Genomic DNA, 21,176 nt, shown 5'->3' with positions numbered 1-21,176 from the left:
GAAATTGCTGTTATTAACTTTAAGTGTTAAAACAACTGAAAGAAAGACCTAATTCTTCTTGCATCTTTGTCTTATCTATATAGGTATCTACAGAGCATCTGCAGTGATCTTCTTTTCTTGTGCTACTGACTGACGCCTAAAAGCAATGTCATGCTTATGGCGCAGTACACGTGGAGGAGTACTACATTAAAAACTTTACTGACGTGAGGTAGAATATTGTACGTAGGTAGAAGTCAGCATTAAGAAGTCAATGTTTGACAGCAGTTACCATGCAGTGATACCTGAGATACTAAATTATATCCCTATACATAGAAGAGATGATAAAATGTGCAGATGACAAAGATCAGCGGGGTGATAAATAATGACGAGCACAGGGCAGTCATGCAGAGTGATCTGGATTGGTTGGTATACTTGGCCCATTAAAACAGAATGCATTTTAATACAGCCAAATGCAAGATCCTAAATCTAGGAACAAAGAAAATACTCCATCCTTACAGAATGGGGGGCTGTATCCTGGAAAGCAGTGACTCTGAAAAGGGCCATAGCAGACAACCTACTCAGCATGAACTTCCAGTGTGATACTCTCACGAAAAGGGCTAATACGACCCTTACATGTATTAAGCAGGGTAATAGTGAGGAGTAGAAGAGAGGTGATTTAATTTTTGTCTTCTGCTGATATCAAAGAACATAGCTCCATTGACTGGAATGGGAGCTGATGGGTGGTCAGCATTTTAGAAACAGTCAGGCCATGTAAGTGTGGATTTAGATGCCTAATTTTGAAAATCTTGGCCAAAAAGTGATTCTTTAACCTCAAATCCTTATTTTTATGAAGGATGGAATTATATATAAAAATAACTCTTAAGATCTTGGCTTTACTATATATTTTTAAAAATTTGTATTATTTGTTGCCTTTCTGCAGAGCAGAATATCTTGAAAATTAAATCATAAGTTAATTATATCTCCATTTCAAAGCTCAAATTTGTCAGACTGCACATAAAAAACTTACCTGTGCTGTGAAAAGTTATATACCATCTGCCACATACGCAACATGTGTCTACAGGTCACCAGAGCTTCTTCAGGTCCTTCATGCACCCGTTCTAGCTTTACTTTGGTGAAGAGTAAGCTACAAGACAAAAAAAAAAAAAAAGAAACACTAGACTTTGCCAGGATCTCATGCACAGAGTACACAGATCTATCAACACTCCAGCTGGCTCCCAACAGATAGCATTGTCACTTGCTTTGTGCATCTGGCTCAGGGGTGGAGTGGGGGAAATAGCCTCACTAGAATATGAGACACGTCTCTTTAGTTCAAGTTTGATATCCCACAGGAAATCAGAGCATTGACAATACTCCCTGACCACAGTCACATTGGTGGGACAGATCTAGCAAGGCAGTATTAGAAACAATGCATTTCAAAGCTAACCAGTATTTAAAAACACCATGAATCTTTTATTTTAGACAGCATAAAAAACCTCATAAGAATTGCCATAATGCACAGGTTGCCAAGACCAATGATCCTTCTAGTCTGGGATCCTTCCTATGGCATTGGCTTATAACATACATTGCAGAGAAAGGTGAGTAATAAACAAAACCATCCCCTGTTTACACCTGACCAATTATGTAATCCTATCTGCAGAAGGGAAACATTTCTTCCTGATCCTAGCTGGTGATCATCTTATGCCCTGAGGCAAGAAGGTTGATAGCCCTTGTAAATTTTTGTCCTAGCTAATATAACTGCACATTCTATTCTTATTCCTAGAGAAACTGTATTTTCACCGAGTGCTGACATGCAGCAGAATTAGGGCACGGAGAGGTTATAAGAAGGAATCATTATTGACACAACCTATCAGTTGCTGCTAGAATGCCACTTAACTTGCTTTGGTTTTTTAATTGGTGAGATACTAAGTTTCTTATTTACTAATTTAAATTTAGCCCTTTCCTTTATATGTTACTGTAAAATCAAGGCAAAATACTGAATTTCTAATTAATTCAGTACGATAGCAGAGTCATCTAAAATAGATATACATTAAAATACAGCAGTAATAAAATAGGTCCCTGATCCTCCAGTCAGAACTGTGAGGATGGACCCTATGCCCATGTGGAACCCCACTGACTTTACAGAGACAAGTTGTCTCAAAAGCAGACAAAACCCAAACCATGGTAGTTTTATAGATCAAAACCAACACCTTCAACTGCACTTGGAAATTAACCAACATAGACTATGGAGCACAGATCTACAGTAATATGCAGAGTGGGCAGTCACATTCTGCACTTCTGCACTAATCAAAGTTTCCATGTGGCCTTCAGATGTAATCCCAAATAGAGCACATTTCAGTCTGGAGGTGACATGGATCACTATGGAGAAGTCCACAACTAAAAGAAACTGTAGCAATTTTATACCCAAACACGGAAGAAGAATGCACTCCTCAGAACATACCGAAGCAGTCAGGATCCAACAAGACTCCCATGCTACAAATTTAAGTGAGAAAAGGCAGCCAGGAACAAATATTCCCTTGGACATTTCCTCTGGTTGCTTCACTCACCCACCATTATTTCTGTCTGATCTGAGCTTGAAAAATGCTAGTAACAACATATCAAGTGCTGAGACATGCTGAGCCTCCCATTAAAATCAGGTGCTCCCACTAAAACATGGATGCTTATAAACTTTTAGGATTTGGTCCATGGATAATAAGAACACCACAAATGCTACAAGGTGTGCACTTAAAAATTAAATTTGAAGATGGCACAAAAAATGGGAGTGATAAATAATAATGGGAACAGGCTGATGCCTTGATAAGATGGGTTCATTTGAACAACATGTTTTAATACAGCCAAATACAAGGTCATACATCTAGGAGCAAAGAACGTAGGTTATACTTATAGAATGAAGGACTGTATTCTGGAACACACTGACAATGAAAAGGACTTAGGGGGTCATGACAGATAACTAAATGAATCTGAGCTTCAAGTGCAAAGCTGTTGCAATGAGAGCAAACACAATCCTCAGATATAAAAGTAGGGGAATATCAAATAGGAGTAGGGAGGTAGTATTATCTCGGTCTACGACCTCAGTGAGACCATTACTGGAATACACTTTAAAAAATACTGAAAAATTAAAAAGAGTTCAGAAAAGAGCTAGGAAAATTATCTGAGGTCTGGAAAATATTCCTTTTAGTGAGAGACTAAAGAACCTCAATCTATTTAGTTTATCCAAGAGAAGGTTAAGTAGTAACTTGATCACAGCCTACAAGAACCTACATGGGAAAGAAATTTCTCATATTAGATTGTTCTTTATATCTAGCAGAAACAGGCATAATGAGATCCAATGGTTGGAAGCCACATCTAGACAAGTTCAGAGTAGAAATAAGATGCATATTTTTAACAATGAACATTAACCATTAGAACAACATAGCTAAGGATGCGACGGATTCTCCATCATGGTCTATAAAGCAAGACTGTATCTCTTTCTAGAAGACATGCTCTAGCTCAAACATAAGTTTTGGGCCTGATGTAGATATCAATGGATGAGGTTTTCAGGAATCTATTGAGCAGGAGGAGTCACATGATACACACCAGAAAAGCGAGGACAAAGAGCAATAATCAGTGGGTGAGTCTACAGTCATGGATGTTACAAACTACCAAATACAATATTAATGGAATAAAGGAACATTGGGATGAAGCAACTGGTGCCATACCTGTGAAGATGCTATAAAGTGAGGATATAAGAGTGTTTCCTTTCTCTGTCATATCTATCTATATAGATAATGTAGTTACACACACAGATAAATGAACCGTATTACATGCTTTAACACAGCAATTAAACACTAAAGAGACAAATACATGCAATTATTTCTCTTCTCATCATTAGACCACTTACTTGTTTACACTCAATGTATGAAAGCTTCCTTGGATGAATATGCAATGTTCTATTTCAGGAAAGATAGTAATTGGGAAAAAAACAACTAAGTCTCAGCAGGACATTATCTTCAATCATGAGACACAAGCACACAAGGGTAGAAAAAACACTTAACTCTTTAGCAACTATTTCTGCAGTGGAACATTACCGAATCTTAAAGATACCAATACTGGGTTAACTGCTGCAACAGTTAATGTGAACAACTCTTACCAATGGTTATGTTATAATATCATTAACAAGGCTGGTGCACAAAGGGGAACAACATAAATGGCACAAAGAAACGGAAGCTATCTTGACAATAGAAGCACTAGAGATGCAGTAATACATAACGGTTGTCAGGTGGAAACGAAATCAGTACGTAAGACTAATTATATTTCCTAGCTTCTCAGAGGTTATTACAACAATAAAGAAGAAAACACTCAAATTAAATAGATGACAATGTCACTTTGATCTCTAGCTCTTGATTTTATTCTGAAGATAGAAAAACTCTTGCTACAAATGAACCCAATGGATCTAGTTTCCCATCAGAGTGTACATGCAACTCCCATCAACAGAAATAAAAGTTGTGTGCATAGACTGGACTTTATTGTGTTTTGTTAATATTCTTTTTATTGCACTCTTGTAGGGTGCTTGCAATATTAATTGAGTAGACTCATAACAGATTAAACATACAAAAATAGTATTGCAATTATCAGTATAGAAACGGATAATTCCATTACTCAATGGAAATAAAAACAAAGTGATTTTGGTTAAGGCAAATTGCTAGTATCCATGGTAGGAAGAGAGAGAAAGATACGCAGATCATTCTTGCTAATGAGAATAATCCCAGGGAAGATAATGATGGAAAATAACTGGTAGCTGTTCTTCTATTTTATGTTAGATAGTAAGATCCTTAATGTAGGTTTCTTTTGTTAAATTTTATGTCTGTGCAATGCATAGAATAAAAGGGTTCCAACCCCAAATATGAACCTCTAGTCACTACCACAATACAAATAAATGACAATGTTAATTATTTCAAATTAATTCTTTACAAGATTGATTTTGATAGATGGATTAGTTTGTACAGAGCTTTACAGTTAGATTTCACTTGCACTTGCAGAATATGCCCACATATTCTTGAGGGATTTCTGAACTTACAGGTCTAGTTCCTCAGCTCCTCTTATATCCCCTTTGTACTGCTCCAAAATCCTAAAGAAAAAATAAATCTCTGTTTGAAACTACAGTGTTCCTTCACCAATTGTTATATCTTGCCTTAAAGTGAGATTCTAAATTCTTTGGGTCGATGACTGCCTTTTATTGGTGTTCAATTTCTAAATACTTTATAAAGGGTTAATAAATGTTATTAGCATGCTACAGACATAAGTGCTACTGTTATAAAGAGCCATAAGCAGTAGGTGATGTTATGGATGGTTATGAATGGTTATAAACAATGGTTATCAACAACCTATTGACCTTTTGGACTCTAATATATAAAAATGGATTACCCATTCATTAAAGCACGTATTAAGCATTTATTAAGCCTTTATAAAATATTTATAAATGGAATCTGAATATTAAATATGATGCTTTTACTGTGTCTGTACAGCATCTAGCACCATTAGATCTCTTGGTGCTACCATAATACAAATAATAAATACGACTACTTTGGAATCTCAAAAAGCCATTAGAGCAGGGGTTCTCAAACTGGGGGTTGGGACCCCTCAGGGGGTCGCAAGGTAATTACATGGGGGGTCGCGAGCTGTCAGCCTCCACCACAAACCCCACTTTGCCTCCAGCATTTATAATGGTGTTACATATACAAAAAAGTGTTTTTAATTTATAAGGGGGGGGGTCGCACTCAGAGGCTTGCTATGTGAAAGGAGTCACCAGTACAAAAGTTTGAGAATCACTGCATTGGAGAATAATGAGCACTACATAATAATTTAGCTTTATATACTGTCATCCACCACTCTTTTTTAGCCCCCAGTTCAGCAAATCACTTAAACAGGTTCTTGAAGTTAAGCAGATGCCTTGGTTTTTTTACTGAATCAGGGCCATAATCTGTTGATGTCTTCTTTCTTTAGTGGCCCGGATTCTCTAAATCCTAAACCTAAATACAGCACTATTTTTTTGAAACACTGAAGAAAGAAACAGTGATATGATCTCCCAAAATATGTAGAAAATTATCTAAATTAATGAGTTAAAATACTGATTTATTGTATCTAGATTTTTTTTTAAATGATAAGATTACATGTGTTTAAACAATACTAGCACATTTAGGAACGCACATCACAGAGACAAGAGAAATCTGGTTACTACGTGCATCTCTGAATGAACTACTGAAGTCTATGCTGATCAAGCCATTGAATTAGTAAAGCAAGGCAGAGTTTTCTGGATTCCCTATGCAGAACACCAAAAAATTTGGCGGGTTTCTGAGTGACTATTACATTGTTTTGTTCATCAGACCCATCAGCAATGTGATAAGTACTTCATAGAAGCAGATAAAGACAGTGGCCAGATATTTGAGAAGTAATCTGAAGAAGACAAAGAAAGAAAATTATAGTTTTCTGAAGAATTAATGAGATGATGAAAGAGTACCTGAAATTCCAGAATATGGAGGAACATAATTTTCCTGAAAAGGGGAGCTAGCTATAATCTAACAAAGGTAGCCTTTCACCACCAATAATCCGTTTATGTTTTGCTACAACAACAAACAACAGTTTTCATGGTGGAAACTATTCTAATAAGAAAAAATAACAAATCTAAATGCATGGCTGTTTCTTAAAAACTTAAAAAAATAAAAAATCTCCTATGTCCTGAGACAAAGTGTTGAAAATTTGGGGTTAAAAGAAAGATTTATTGGGGGGGGGGGGGAAAAAAAAGAAAAGAAAAAGGGTGGACATGTCAGGGAGTTGGAGGATAGGGCATAGAAAAATAGTGTGGAGAATTGAATGCTGAATTCAAGCTCTCTGTCCTGATATTCAAAGGCCTACGTTAGAGTTCTACCGGAGAGATCCATTTTCCTTCCAGACATGACCTCTCATAACAGTTATATTCCAGTGAAGCTACGAAACTCCCATTCAACATGGGGAGGCTTGTGAGGGTAGGAGACGGAACTTTCATAGGAGCTGGACCTAGACTATGGAACTTACTCCTACACGAGATAAAAATGACTATAAACCTCATCATGGTCACAACTAAATGCAAATAGATTTATCTGGCTTGGTTTTCCTTTAACAAGGTACACCTCACCTCCGCTACTTCTCCTACAGGAGAGAGATATTCGTTATTATTATACTTATTAAAATAATTGTGAGGTACTCAGATGGTGAGGAGGGTCATGCAAGCGTTTAGACTGACTATTTATTTGTTAAACTGTGACTCTCAAGTCGCATGTAAAATGTGACTTAAATTATTAAGGCTGCAACAAGAAAATTCAGGCAAACTTATTGCCTCTCTTAGGATCATAAACCCATAGATGAGAGCTCTGAATTAGGATGAGGACCAAGTTAGCAGTAACTGGGTAACTTTACCATTTTAAATAATAAACAGTACCTCTTTCAATCTAGCACTTTTTCATCAGTAGATTTCAAAGTGCTATACAAAGATAGGTAAGCACAAGGACCTGTGTGGGATGCTTTTTCTATGGGATTTTAGAAAGGATAGGTCAGTACCAAGACAGAAACAGAAAAAGTTCCCTTATTTAGTATTAGGATTCCCCATCACTTTTGGTCCCTATAGATTGTAACAGCATTGCTTGTTTTCTCACTTGGCTTTATGTCACTGAGTTGTAAAGTTCAGATGTGGAGTTTTGGGCCAGACCTCTCTCTAGTCACGGGCATGTCTCAAGCTCAATATTGGACTGTTTAATGTATGTATTCTTTGAAAACCCTTTTAAAGCTATGCTAAGGACTAGCTCATTAGACTAAGATGTGTCTAGCTCACTTGGTCAGGGTCATACTGATTGACAGATTTGGGGTTGGGAAGGAATTTTCCCTTTAGGTCAGATTGGCAGGGATGCTGGGGGGGGGGGTCATCTTTCCCTGCCGCATGGGAGTGGTTTGCTTGCTGGGATCACCTAATCAATTCCCTGCCATTGCAGGGACCTCTGGCATTGGTGGCACCGTGGTCTCTCCTGTTCTCTACCTTAGTTTTCTGAGTACTGAAATGTTTTGGTCTCACTAAAGTCTTTGGTCTTAATATAGGGGTATCTAAGGGTATGTCTTCACTACCGGCCGGATCGGCGGGCAGCGATCTATCCAGCGGGGATCGATTTATTGCCTCTAGTCTAGACACGATAAATCGACCCCCGAGCGCTCTCCCGTTGACTCCTGTACTCCAGCTCGTCGAGAGGCGCAGGCAGAGTCGACGGGGGACCGTCAGCAGTCGACTCACCATGGTGAAGACACCACGGTAAGTCAATCTAAGTACGTCACTTCAGCTACGTTATTCATGTAGCTGAAGTTGCGTAACTTAGATTGATTCCCTCCCCCAGTGTAGACCAGGCCTAAGTGAAACTTAATGGCCTGTGATATGCAGGAGGTCAGATTAAAGCTAATGTAAAAGTATGTCTAATTTTAAACACCCATTTCTGTCCAAGTAGAAGATCAATGATGTCTCATAACTTAGCAGTCATCTTACCAGCTGCATCCACCTTGAAATCATATTAGAGAAATCCATCTCTATAATTTGCTGAAGTGTGCACACAACTCCTCCTTTGCCCTTTGGCTTGCATTCAGTTCTTTCTTTGCTTATAATTTCAGGGTACACAAGATATTCACTTGGTAAACCTGAAAAGCCTTTTCAATCTTCACTCTTTTTGGCAAAGCATGAAAAGCAAAGCAGTGGCAGTTCCAAGTTCCACTGACCTCAATGCTACTTTTGCTTTTAACTGTAACTGACTCCTCAGGCAAGACAGCAAATATCAGCCACCAGTGCTTTTGCTAATAACTTTTCCCTGAGGATCCAGACTTTACAAGGGTTATAATCTAATTTATTAATCCTCTGTATTTATAGCTTATTTCCAACAAATGACTGGATCTGATCCAGATTTTGATCACCTCGGACTATTGAGAACTAATTTGATCTGAGTTTATCTACATTTGTATTTAATGACTCCTAAATGTCCATATGTCAGTACTGACCATTAAGTGCTGAACTTCAATATATTTCTGTTCCCACAGAATTAACGTAACTGATGTGGTAATCCCTAGAACCATATATTTCCTTTTCTCCTGCTATAAATCAGGTAATATAAACAGTACAAAGCAATTATTATTTTCAGGTAAAATATTGTAATTTTGTTTATAAAGCACATCTTTCTCCATCAAGTCTCATAAGGTGCTGTACATCATAATAAAAAACATAATAAAAATGGAATTAGAACATTTTAAAATTCACACAGAAGTAGTTTCACTATGAACGAAGAGGGAAACATACGTGCTTGGAGGGTGTTAAATGTATAGCAAAAAGTGGCTATAATAAAAACACATCTGTAGTAAAAGAGCTGTGGTGTTTGTTAAAAAGTGGGGCAAGATGAGCTGGGATGGATATTGCAGGAGAAAGAATTACGCACGCCAAGTTAAGATGCGACCTCTTACGACCTGAGGGGTAGCAATGGGACACCTAAAAGGTGGTGTCAGAATACACATAGCTGCCCTAATGAGGCTCAGGGAAGAAGTCTTGAATATAATCAGGTTCTATGTTGTTCAGTTTTTAAAATCAAAGAATGCCAACATAAAACCCAAACTGCCACTTTGCCCACAGCCAGTGTAAATAACACAGGGCGGACAGAGTATGATCATGATTGCTCATACCAGTTATTAAACCATGCTGCTGCATTCTAAGCAAGTCGGAATAGCAGAGCTGTCCTGCTGTCAACTGTGCAAAGAGGTAGTTACAATAATTCAGCCTTATGTTCACAAGAGCATGTGTTGCTGCAGAAGCTCATCATGGGAAAAGGAGGCACAGACCACTCATGAAAAAAAATTTGGACTCAGATCTTTCTACAGGAAGGGAATGATGGAAAATGACACAAACTCTTAACCTGACTCTCTTCCTATGAAAGAATCCCTTCAGTAAATTGGGGTAGAGGGAGCAAAGTCACCTATTAGTATTGTTCATTATGATTTAGATTGGGATGGTATTCATTATGTGGTAGATACTTTCCAAAAAGAGAAAGGCCAGAGTTCTGTCTTCCCAATGTTGAGACAAGGGAACTCTTATGCATTTTCCTAATTTAAGTAAAGCACTGACAATACTTGCCCATAATGGTAGTTCCTGTTTTAAAAAGTTTCAGTAAGTCACACACCACTTGCTTTAAACAACCAGTATGGACAAGGGTTCAACAAATGGTTGAACCCATGCACATCCTCATCACACACTCAGGGAAGGAAACTAATTGGGAGCCACTGGCTTGTGCAGTCACATATCCCAGACTCAGCTGGTCTCAAAGATTATCACAAACTCCTCACAGTAATTAACTGAAGACATTACCAATGCTGAGAGGCAATTTGGATCAATTGCTACCAATCTCAAAGAATTCAGAAAGATGGTTAGGTGAGGCAGGAGCATCGGAAGCTCCTTAAAAGTGGGGGAGGACCACCTGTGCCTGCCCCTTCCCCCAAGGCCCCGCCTCTTCCCCCGTGGCCATTGAACCAAACTAAACCCTGTATATAACGGAACCATATAAACCCTGTATATAATGGAAACCATTTCAAACTGCCACACACCTCCAGCATCCCTAGTTCCAGCACCTATGCCCAAGGCCCCGCCCCAGCGCTGCCCCTTCCTCCCAGGGCCCTGCCCTCACACCACCCCTTCCCCTGAGCTCCTGCCCCCCACTTGCTCCTCTCCACCCCTCCCCCGTTGCTTACCCTTATGACCAGTAAAAAGTGATGGAGCCATGGCCCTCTGGCCCAACCTGTTCCAGCACCCTGAGCTAAGGACAAGATGAAACACACATATCCATGCACACCTTTAGCTAGTTTTGTAAATTAGAATCCAGTAACAAGGTACCCAAAGACCTTATGAAATAAGCCTTTGTCTAAGCCTCTTTTCAAATGAATCTCTCTACCCTGAACTCCTTAATCTACCACACTGCCTAGGGAGACAAGGCAGGTGAGGTAATAGCTATTATTGGACAAACTTCTGTTGGTGAGAGACAAGCTTTCAAGCTTACACAGAGCTCTTCTTCAAGTCTGGAAAACTGAGGGCAGATCTACACAACAGAATTACTTTGGTATAACTATGTTGCTCAGGGCTGTGAAAAATCCACACCCGAGTAATGTAGTTATATGGATTTAAGGACTGGCGTAGACAGTGCTTTGTTGGTAGGACATCTCCCGCTGACATAGCTACCGGCTCTCGCGGAGGTGGATTAACTACACGGATGGGAGAACTCTCTCCCATCAGTGAAGAGTATCTTCATTAAAGCACTACAGCAGCACAGCTGCACCGATGCAGCATTTTAAGTGCAGATCTGCCCTCACTCAGGCCATGTCTACACTAGCGAGCTTACAGTGGTACAGCTGTACCGATGCAGCTGTGCCACTGCACGATGACTCGTGTAGCCGCTCTATGCTGATGGGAGAGAACTCTCCTGTTGACATCATAAAACCACCTCCACAAGCAGCGGCAGCTATTTCGGCGAGAGACGCTCTCCTGCTGACATAGCACTGTCCACATCGGCGATTCTGTCAGTGTAACTTATGTCACTCTGGAGTGTGTATTTTTCACACCCCTGAACGACATAAGTTATACCAACAAAAATGGTAGTGTAGACAAGCCCTCAGATTGCCCCAGCTAAATACAAGGTGGAACAGATTGTTTAGCTTAAGCAGTTAATACATATTTCAAGGGAACATTCAAGGTGAAGTGGCCTGTTAACACCCCTCCAGTCACAGGGAAGAAATGAGTGGGGGGAAGCAGTTGGGGGGGGTGTGTGTGTGCGCGCGCATGTGTGTGTGTGTAAGCTCGAATGCTAGTCTGCACTACAAAATTAAGTCAACCTAAGGGTATGTCTACACTGCATAGTTGTTGCCAAAACTTTTGTGTTTCACGGGTACTTAAAAAAGCCCCCCCCCCCCCCCCCCGGCGAAAGACAAAAGATGCAAAAGTGCCGACAAAATACTGCAAAAGAGTGTTCACACGCTAACTTTTAGCGACAAGGCTGTGTCGACACAGCCTTGTCACTAAAAGCTACATAGCGTAGACAAGCCCTAAGTTACGTCAACATACAGCCACCACAGTAATTGAATTGGTTTTACACATCCACACTTGGCTCCTTGTGCCGGCGGTGCGTATCCTCACCAGGTGTGCTTGCACTGATTTAACTGCCAGCGTTGGGCATTGTGGGATGGGTTCTGAAAGGCAGCAACAGGCAATGTAAGTAATGCAGCATCTACAGCAGTGGTTCTCAAACTTTTGTACTGGTGAGCCTTTTACATAGCAAGCCTCTGTGTGCGACCCCCCTTTTAAATTAAAAACACTTCTTTACATATTTAACACATTACAGATACTGGAAGCAAAGTGGGGTTTGGGATGGAGGCTGACAGCTTGCAACCCCCCATGTAATAATCTTATGACCCCCTGAGGGGTCCCGATCCCCAGTGTGAGAACCCCTGATCTACAGTGACACTGCATCAACCTAACTACATTGACTTAAGTGCTATGCCTCTCGCAGAGCTGGAGTTAAGTCAGTGTAGTGGGCGAGTTACATCGGTGGGAGCTACATTTTAGTGTAGACGCTTACAGAGTTAGGTTGATGTAGACGGTCTTACGTTGACCTAATTCTGTAGCATAGATCAGGCCTCAGCAACAGAAGTTGGTCTAATAAAAGATATTACATCACCGGCCCTTGGTCTCTCTAATATCCTGAGACCGTCACAGCTACAACAACACTGCGTACTGTGCCTAGATACAGTATTCATCAACAGAACTGTGTTAGCCACTTGTGGTTGGAGCTTCCCATAAAACCCTCAACTACCATTAAGATTTTTGTTACATGTGCCACTCCTGCCTTAAGTAAGACATCTGCTATTACAGATACCAATTTCTCTTCCCTAAAGGATCATTTTAATCAGAAATTGCCAATGCAAAAAAATCAGACAGACCGACCTTCTTTATGCATAGAATGAGAATAAGTGTTGAGTTATCTTGGTTTATCCCCATTGTTACTAGTACATTAATGTTACAATATAATTGGAATTTGCTTAAATCATTATACAAGAGAAGGATATCAGCCAACCACAGCCTGGGAAAAACAATCAAACTCTGAAATTATTGACACTTTGCCCTGGTTTACACCGGGGGGGGGGGGAGGAGGGAGGCGGGAAGAGGCGGGGGGGGGAGGTTCAACCTAAGGTACGCCGACTTCAGCTATGTGAATAGTGTAGCTAAAGTCGGCATATCTTAGATCGACCTACCTGGCCGCGAGGACGGCAGCGAGTTGACTGCTGCCGTTCCCCCGTCGACTCTGCTTCCGCCACTCGTGAGCTGGAGTTCCGGAATCGACGGGGAGTGCGATCGGGGATCGATTTTATCATGTCTACAATAGACGCGATAAATCGATCCCTGATAGATTGATCACTACCTGCCGATCTGGCGGGTAGTGAAGACCTGCCCTTTGTGTGTCCTAACTCAACTCTTCCTTTCAGAGTCAGCCTTTGGGCCCTGCAAGGCCCTTGACCATGGCTTGCCCAGATCTAAGCAAACTAGAAATGGAAAGGAAAATCTGATGTTTTATTTAAAAACCACTACTGCATGTTTGTTGCTGTTTATCTTGTGAAGAGAGCCTTGGTAACACATAAGTCAATACGAACTGATTGCTAGGGTTGAAAGCTGAGATTTTTCAAAGGGGCCTAAGGGAATTAGGCACCCAAATCCCATTGAATTTGAATGTGAGTGGTGTACCTAACTCCCTTAAGGTCTTCTGGAAACCCCAGCCTAAAGGAGCAAGCAGGACCCCACTGTCAGAAGAGGAGGTGAAGAATCTAAAGATTTCCTCCCCCAGCAGAGGCACAAACATGCGCATTCAAACATGATTTCCTCCCTCTGCGAATGCGTGCACACACACACTTTTTATGTAAAAAGAATTGATTATGTTTGGGTGTGTCCCCACGAAACACCTCCCTTATCGGTTCCCAAAATCTCAGGCCAGCCCTATGCATAGTGGTCTGATAACAGATGGCAGGAATTAGATCTATTTGGGGCAGGGAGGCAACAATAAATTGTCTCACGGACCTACCCAAAAAGCCAGTTCTGTTTCCTTCTCCCTCTCAAACACTCACTCACTTTTTGATCCAGTCCTTGAGTAACAGTTCCAGCCTGAACCTCACTTCCAAAGAGACATCAGTGGAAAGTCAAGGAAAACAGTAGCACAGATCCAACAGCTGGTGATAAAAGCTGAGAGCTGATTCTCATTTACCTTTTTGCTCTTTTGATACCACTCTGGCACTGTGAAGAGGCCTTAATCTGGGTATTAATTACAGTTACCTGCACTTTCAGATCCCTTTACACTGCCAGAATGGTGTAAAAGGCCTGAGTGTAAATATAAAATCAGACCCACTGACTGTTTATATACTAGATGGTCACATCTTGTTTTGTCTTAGAGGGCAACAGGATTAAGTATCGTTGAGTTGGAGTAAGCTCACAGCAAAGGCCTGCTCAGTTTATTAACTGCCTCAGCTTAACTTCAGTGCTGAGTCACCTGCAAGAGCCAGTTAATTCCTTGTATGCTCTTCTGCCACAGCCATTATGCCTTCATTAACCTTCTCTGGGCTTCTGCTAATGCACTAGTCATGTCATCAATTAAAAAAATTGGCAAAATTGGAGCACTGCTTTTTTGTTGACATCATCAACATCAAAGTTGCTGTCTTTTCAAATAACTCCATCTTCCTTGCAGAGTTTGCTGACATTAAGGGCATATTCACTAGTTAAATTAGTGCAAGCAGCATTGCCTGAAAACATCCATAGTTTTAGACGAATGTATCTATCCATACACATGCTTTTTATATGTATATGCACACAGACACATAGCCTACACTATACAGTACAACCTAAGGTTACATCTACACTACAGCTGGGATCGACGCTCTGAGATTGATCCACCGGCAGTTGATTTAGCGGGTCTAGTGAAGATCCGCCAAATCAACAGCAGATTGCTCTCCAGTCGACTCCCGTACTCTACCCCCAATGAGAAGAGTAAGGTAAGTCAACGGGAGAGTTTCTCCTGTCAACCCTCCGCGGTATAGACCCTGCGGTAACTCAACCTAAGGTATGTCGACTCCAGCTACGTTATTCATGTAGCTGGAGTTGCGTAGCGTAGGTCGACTTACCGTGGTAGTGTAGACATAGCCTAAGAGTTACGAACACCAGAGTTACGAACTGACCAGTCAACCACACACCTCATTTGGAATCAGACGTACACAATCAGGCAGCAGTACAACCAAAAAAAAGGCAAATACAATACAGTACTGTGTTAAATGTAAACTACTAAAAAAATAAAGGGAAAGCAGCATTTTTCTTCAGCATAGTAAAGTTTCAAAGCTATATGAAGTCAATGTTCAGTTGTAAACTTTTGGAAGAACAACCATAATGTTGTATTTAGAGTTATGAACATTTCCGAGTTACAAACAACGTCCATTCCCGAGGCGTTCGTAACTCTGAGGTTCTACTGTATATAAATACAAATATGAGAGAGATTGAACTCATGACCAGGGATTAAAGGTTTGATAGGCATGAGTCTGGAATGACTGCAGGTTAGCTCACCTATTGAGTGTGTAGAATCTTACACTATCACTTCATCATTTATTCTGCTTGTTTATTTATTTAAATTACACAAGGAGAAAAAGCATCTATTCTGAACTTTAGGTGCCCTTAACATAATTTCCAAGCAATAATATACATCTAGCATCTTCCCACAAACATAATCAAATGTCTCAATATATATACACAAATTCCAGCCCTTTATCATAGTTCCCTCCCAACCTCCTTTCAAAAACAAGGTTCGCAACTTGTCCTGAAGGTCAATGAATTTTGGCTGTTTCAGCCCAGGATGATGAGTGAATTCAGAATCAAAGGCCCCTCTAGAAGAACGCGTTGCCGTAAATCCGTAATCTTTTCTACCAAGAGGGATCCAGATTGAGTGTCTCTGCTAACCACTAGTGCAACAGCATGGCACAGGGGGAGAGGCAGGTCTCTCAGATAAGGCGGTCCCAGCCCATTTGGGATTTTCAGGTCAAAGCCAATACTTTAGACTGTAACCCAATGATGTGAGGCACTCAGCAGACTATTGCTGGTGTGAAGGAAAAGTAGGCATAGGTTAGTAGAAAACTAAAGACAACCACAGAAGCCTTCACGAGTAACAACAGGCTACCTGGTAGAAAAGGAAGCTGTCTCCGACACAGTTCAAGATGGGGTGTAGTATTCCTCTTTGACATTGCCTTCTTAGAAAGGATTCCTTCTTTCTACCCTTCAACAAAACTAAGCCCCCCCCACTCTCAAAAACTGTATAGAAACTAGTGTATCAATTAATTGCTGTTAACTCATGCAATTAACTCAAAAAATTTAATCATGATTAAAAAAAAATAATCGCAATTAATTGCAGTTTTAATCACACTGTTAAACAATAGAATACCAATTGAAATTTATTAAATATTTTGGATGTTTTTCTATATTTTCATATATATTGTATTCTGTGTTGTAATTGAAATTGAAGTGTATATTATTTTTGATTGTAAATATTTTCACTGTAAAAATGATAAACAAAAGAAATAGTATTTTTCAATTCACCACATACAAGTACTGTAGTGCAATTTCTTTGTCGTGAAAGTGCAATTTACAAATGTAGATTTTTTGGTACAATGTAACACTCAGTCCACTCAGTCCTACTTCTTGCTCAGCCAATCGCTAAAACAAACAAGTTTGTTTACATTCACAGGAGATAATGCTGCCCTCTTCTCACCAGAAAGCGAGAACAGGCATTTGCATGGCACTTTTGTAGCCGGTATTGCAAGGTATTTACGTGCCAGATATGCTAAACATTTGTATGCCCCTTCATGCTTCGGCCACCATTCCAGAGGACGTGTTTCCATGCTGATTAAAAAAATAATGTGTTAATTAAATTTGTGACAGGGGAGAATTGTATGCCCCCTGCTCTGTTTTACCCGCACTCTGCCATATATTTCATTATATAGCAGTCTCGGATGATGACCCAGCACATGCTGTTCATTTTAAGAACACTTTCACTGCAGATTTGACAAAACACAAAGAAAGTACCAATGTGAGATTTCTAAAGATAGCTACAGTACTCAACCCAAGGTTTAAGAATCTGAAGTGCCTTCCAAAATCTGAGAGGGACGAGGTGTGGCGCTTGCTTTCAAAAGTCTTAAAAGAGCAAGACTCCAATGCGGAAACTACAGAATCCGAACCACCAAAAAGGAAAATCAACATTCTGCTGGTGACATCTGACTCAGAGGATGAAAATGAACATGCATTGGTCTGCACTGCTCTGGATTGTTATTGAGCAGAACCCATCATCAGCATGGAGACGTGTCCCCTGGAATGGTGTTTGAAGCATGAAGGGACACATGAATCTTTAGCACATCTGGCACGTAAATATCTTGCGACGCCGGCTACAACGGTGCCATGAGAACACCTGTTCTCACTTTCAAGTGACATTGTGAACAAGAAGCAGGCAGCATTATCTTCTGCAAATGGAAACAAACTTGTTTGTTTGAGCAATTGGCTGAACAAGAAGTAGGACTGAATGGACTTGCAGACTCTAAAATTTTACATTGTTTTATTTTTGAATGCAGTTTTTTTGTACATAATTCTATATTTGTAAGTTCAACTTTCATGATAAAGAGATTGCACTACAGTACTTGTATTAGGTGAATTGAAAAATACTATTTCTTTTGTTTTTTTACAGTGCAAATACTTTAATCAAAAATAAATGTAAAGTGATCACTGAACACTTTGTATTCTGTGTTGTAATTGAAATCAATATATTTGAAAATGTAGAAAATATCCAAAAATATTTAAATAAATGGTATTCTATTATTGTTCAGCAGTGCGATTAATTGCATGATTACTTTTTTTAACGGCACGATTAATCACGAATAATTTTTTTAATCGCTTGACAGCCCTAATTGAAACCCAATCTCTCACACAGGTGATCAGTAGGTTTTTTCTTTCCCTCCAATTATACAAATTTCAATTCCCAGGTTGAAGAGTTTGAACCTCTATTACAAATGGAGAGTTCAAGCTGATTTTCAGCAAAGCAAAGCCGCTGGAGGTTCTCCTTTCTAGATTTTTCAAGCACTCTCCTTTATCCTGTGTGCAATATAGTTTACCCGAAAATGAAAGTTGAATGACAACAACACAGCTTCGTATCATGGCACAAGAAACCTTAAATGAAAACTGAACAGTTTATCCATGGCATGTAATTTTATTAAATCAATATATTATCTAGACTGTGAGCGGGTAGGTTGAATATCAAGCTCCCAACAGTAGCAGAAGGTCAATCCCTTTCTTCAAGATTTTCACTTCCTTTCTGGACTGAACAACCAACAAGTGCAGTTTGTGCAGCTAAAGGCCTTGTGACAAAATCTGGGAATCTGAACAATCAAAGGACTTTTCCTTCTTGATTTTAAAGGCAGGTTGCCGAGAGCCTGAATGAAACCACATCTGTGCGAGCAGAATAGTCACCGTGTTTAGCAGTTGACCAATCAGTGATCACTACCAAAAACATCAACAGGAAACAAAAGAGATATATCCACCACTATCACTGCCTTCAGGAAGTGGAAGTGGTAGAAAATATAATAAGCTGCAAAGGATCTGGCTGTTATGGAATCTTGGTATTTTAAATGCCTGCCGTAGCAATAAACAAAAGTATTAATGTTTCCTCTTGGATTATAAACTTGGGTCTCCATTCTGCCAACATGCATATGAGTAACTTTACTCACTTGTGCAGTCTAATTGAACTCAGTGGGACTATAAAGTATAAAGCTACTCAGCTGCGTGTATGTTTGCAGGACTGGGACCTTATTGTCCCTGATAGGTTCAGGGAGCTCTCTCTCTTTTCATAGCTCTCATTACCCACACAAGACACCTGCTAAGCTCATGATGTTCAGCACGGAATCAGTTAAATGCAACACTCAACATAACATAAAGTGGCCAATTAAACAGTCGAATCAGTGATGCAACACTCAACATAACAATTAATCCATCCCTGCATCACATCCAGAGTATTTTGGTTTATATTTAATTATTGCACGTAATATCCTCTCCTCAGTGCAGCAGATTGTGTGTTTCCGTTGCAGTGTGTCTGTACATTTTAAACTAAGGTTTAATTCTTTTAAAAAAATTACCTCATGAATCAGATTTTCAAAGGGACTCCTACATTTATTCATGTGTCGAGGGAGAAGGGCACAGAGCTAAAGCACTAACATTGTCTCCAATCTACCAGTGCTGAGTGACCATCCCCAGTACTCTCCAAGGAGTGCAGAACTGTACACCTCACTTTCATTTCCAGTTGCTGTGCACTTTACCAAGAACAGAACAACTCTGAAGATGAATGCAGTGGCACTCTCTTTAGGCACCCCTTGGAGGACAGAGTGTTGGGATCTGTCCTATGAAGTAAATATCAGCACTAACATCTAAGTCACCTTACATCTGTCAAGAACTTGTCAGGGCTTGGAAGATCAATCAGAATCCTGATCCATGTGGCTAGAACACCTACTAATTAATTTTGTGCCAAGATAATAAAGGATATGGTGAGCAGTAGTGTACTCACAGTCTGGTTGTATAAATTATGCAACAAGATACAGATCAATAAAAAGCCCCTGTAGAATTAATAAAACATTTCTACCAGACTTGGCACATTTACGGAAACTTGCACATTATTCATACCGCCGCTAGTGTGAAACACTGCACCACCGTTCAATCATATTAGTAAATTAGAAACACAAGACTTGGCTTTGCCATACACAAAGAGGAAGCTCAGCTTCAAACACATTTTCCTCTTTAAAATGCATTATGCAGTGCTGTCAAGCTGTCTGAAATATTGGAAGTGACCTCACTTTCTAAATTTAAAAAAATATATATTTTGGTCGTTACTGTACATCTGCCTTCCAAACTCTCTCAGTCAGAGGGAGGGAGGGACAGATTTTGCACTTGGCACTTTGGCCTAATCCAGCAAATCACTCAGGCACATACTTACCTTTAAGCATGTAAGGCAGTCCCATTGAAGAGTTAATGAGATTGCTCTTGTTCTATGGCCTGTGTTATACAGGAGATCAGACTAGATGATCACAATGGTTCCTTCTGGCCTTGGAATATATGAAGGGAAAATGTGATAGTCTTTTCTGGATCTTGAACTTTGCAGAGGACAAAATGTAAATGAGTCAGACACAAAATTGCCAAAGATTGTCAGCTGAGTTTTAGAGCTCTTCACACAATTTGGTAAGTTTCTGGGGAAAAAAAAAACACTAGTTCTGGGGTGCATAAGTGCAACCCAGTGAGCCAGACCCTTGAAACAGGACAGTCAGGTTACCAAGTGTTCCCAGAGGCAGAGCTTTCTATAAGAGGGAGCCTGCTCAGTGAGAGGAAGATGCGGTCAGTGGATGGGGCTCTCCACACCAACCAGGTGGAAGGTGTGGGAGGAGATACCTGCATGGAACTGGGGCTACGGCTGTAGGAAAGCCCAAGCATCAGGGTCTGGGTTTCCAGAAGGAACTATAGAGTCTATGAGTGATGTAGGTTGTGTTGAGTTGATCCTGAACGGTTGTGTTAAATAAAGAAAACCTCGAAGAAAAGGACTGACATTCTGCTGCGGTTGGGAGCTTGCTATTCAATCTTCTGGCAGGAGAGCTGGCCTACAGGCTCACAGTCTAGATAGTATATTGATTTAATAAAATTATATGCCATGGATAAAATTTTAATTTTCCCACTGCAGGGCCTTCCTTTCAATGTAGCAATGTATCAACAGACTCTGTGAATTAAGATTTCTTTCAAGTTCCTTCTTCCCTCCTTTATTCATGCAAAGTACATTTCAGGGTCAGGGCCTTCATTCTTCGCCTCTCTGCCAGGTCTGCCAACATGAGTGCCACTTGTGGTGGAAGTGGTGGCTTCTGTGATGTGGACCATTAGGAAATGGATTTAGATCATCAACCTATTTCAGATAAGCAACTGAACAGTATTCATATGACAAACTACTTTCATTCACTACTGACCTGAGCCAGAGTCAAACTCAAGACATACACCTCTACCCCGATATAAC

General features: G+C 40.1%; 1 protein-coding gene across 1 annotated transcript in view; it reads right to left on the bottom strand.

The window, feature by feature from the left end:
- TTC7A (tetratricopeptide repeat domain 7A) overlaps positions 1-21,176 on the bottom strand; it is a 272,869-nt gene that overhangs the window by 89,235 nt on the left and 162,458 nt on the right. Inside the window, exon 16 of the mRNA XM_024210692.3 lies at positions 1,007-1,123. Coding sequence (XP_024066460.1) covers positions 1,007-1,123 — 117 coding nt within the window. The remainder of the gene's footprint in view (positions 1-1,006; positions 1,124-21,176) is intronic.

The sequence above is a fragment of the Terrapene carolina genome, unplaced genomic scaffold, assembly GCF_002925995.2.
Source record: "Terrapene carolina triunguis isolate 2854851 unplaced genomic scaffold, T_m_triunguis-2.0 Scaffold120, whole genome shotgun sequence".
NCBI classification, from domain to species: Eukaryota; Metazoa; Chordata; order Testudines; family Emydidae; genus Terrapene; species Terrapene triunguis.
The sequence above is the reverse complement of the archived record's forward strand: the minus strand, read 5'-3'. Positions and strand labels throughout refer to the sequence as shown.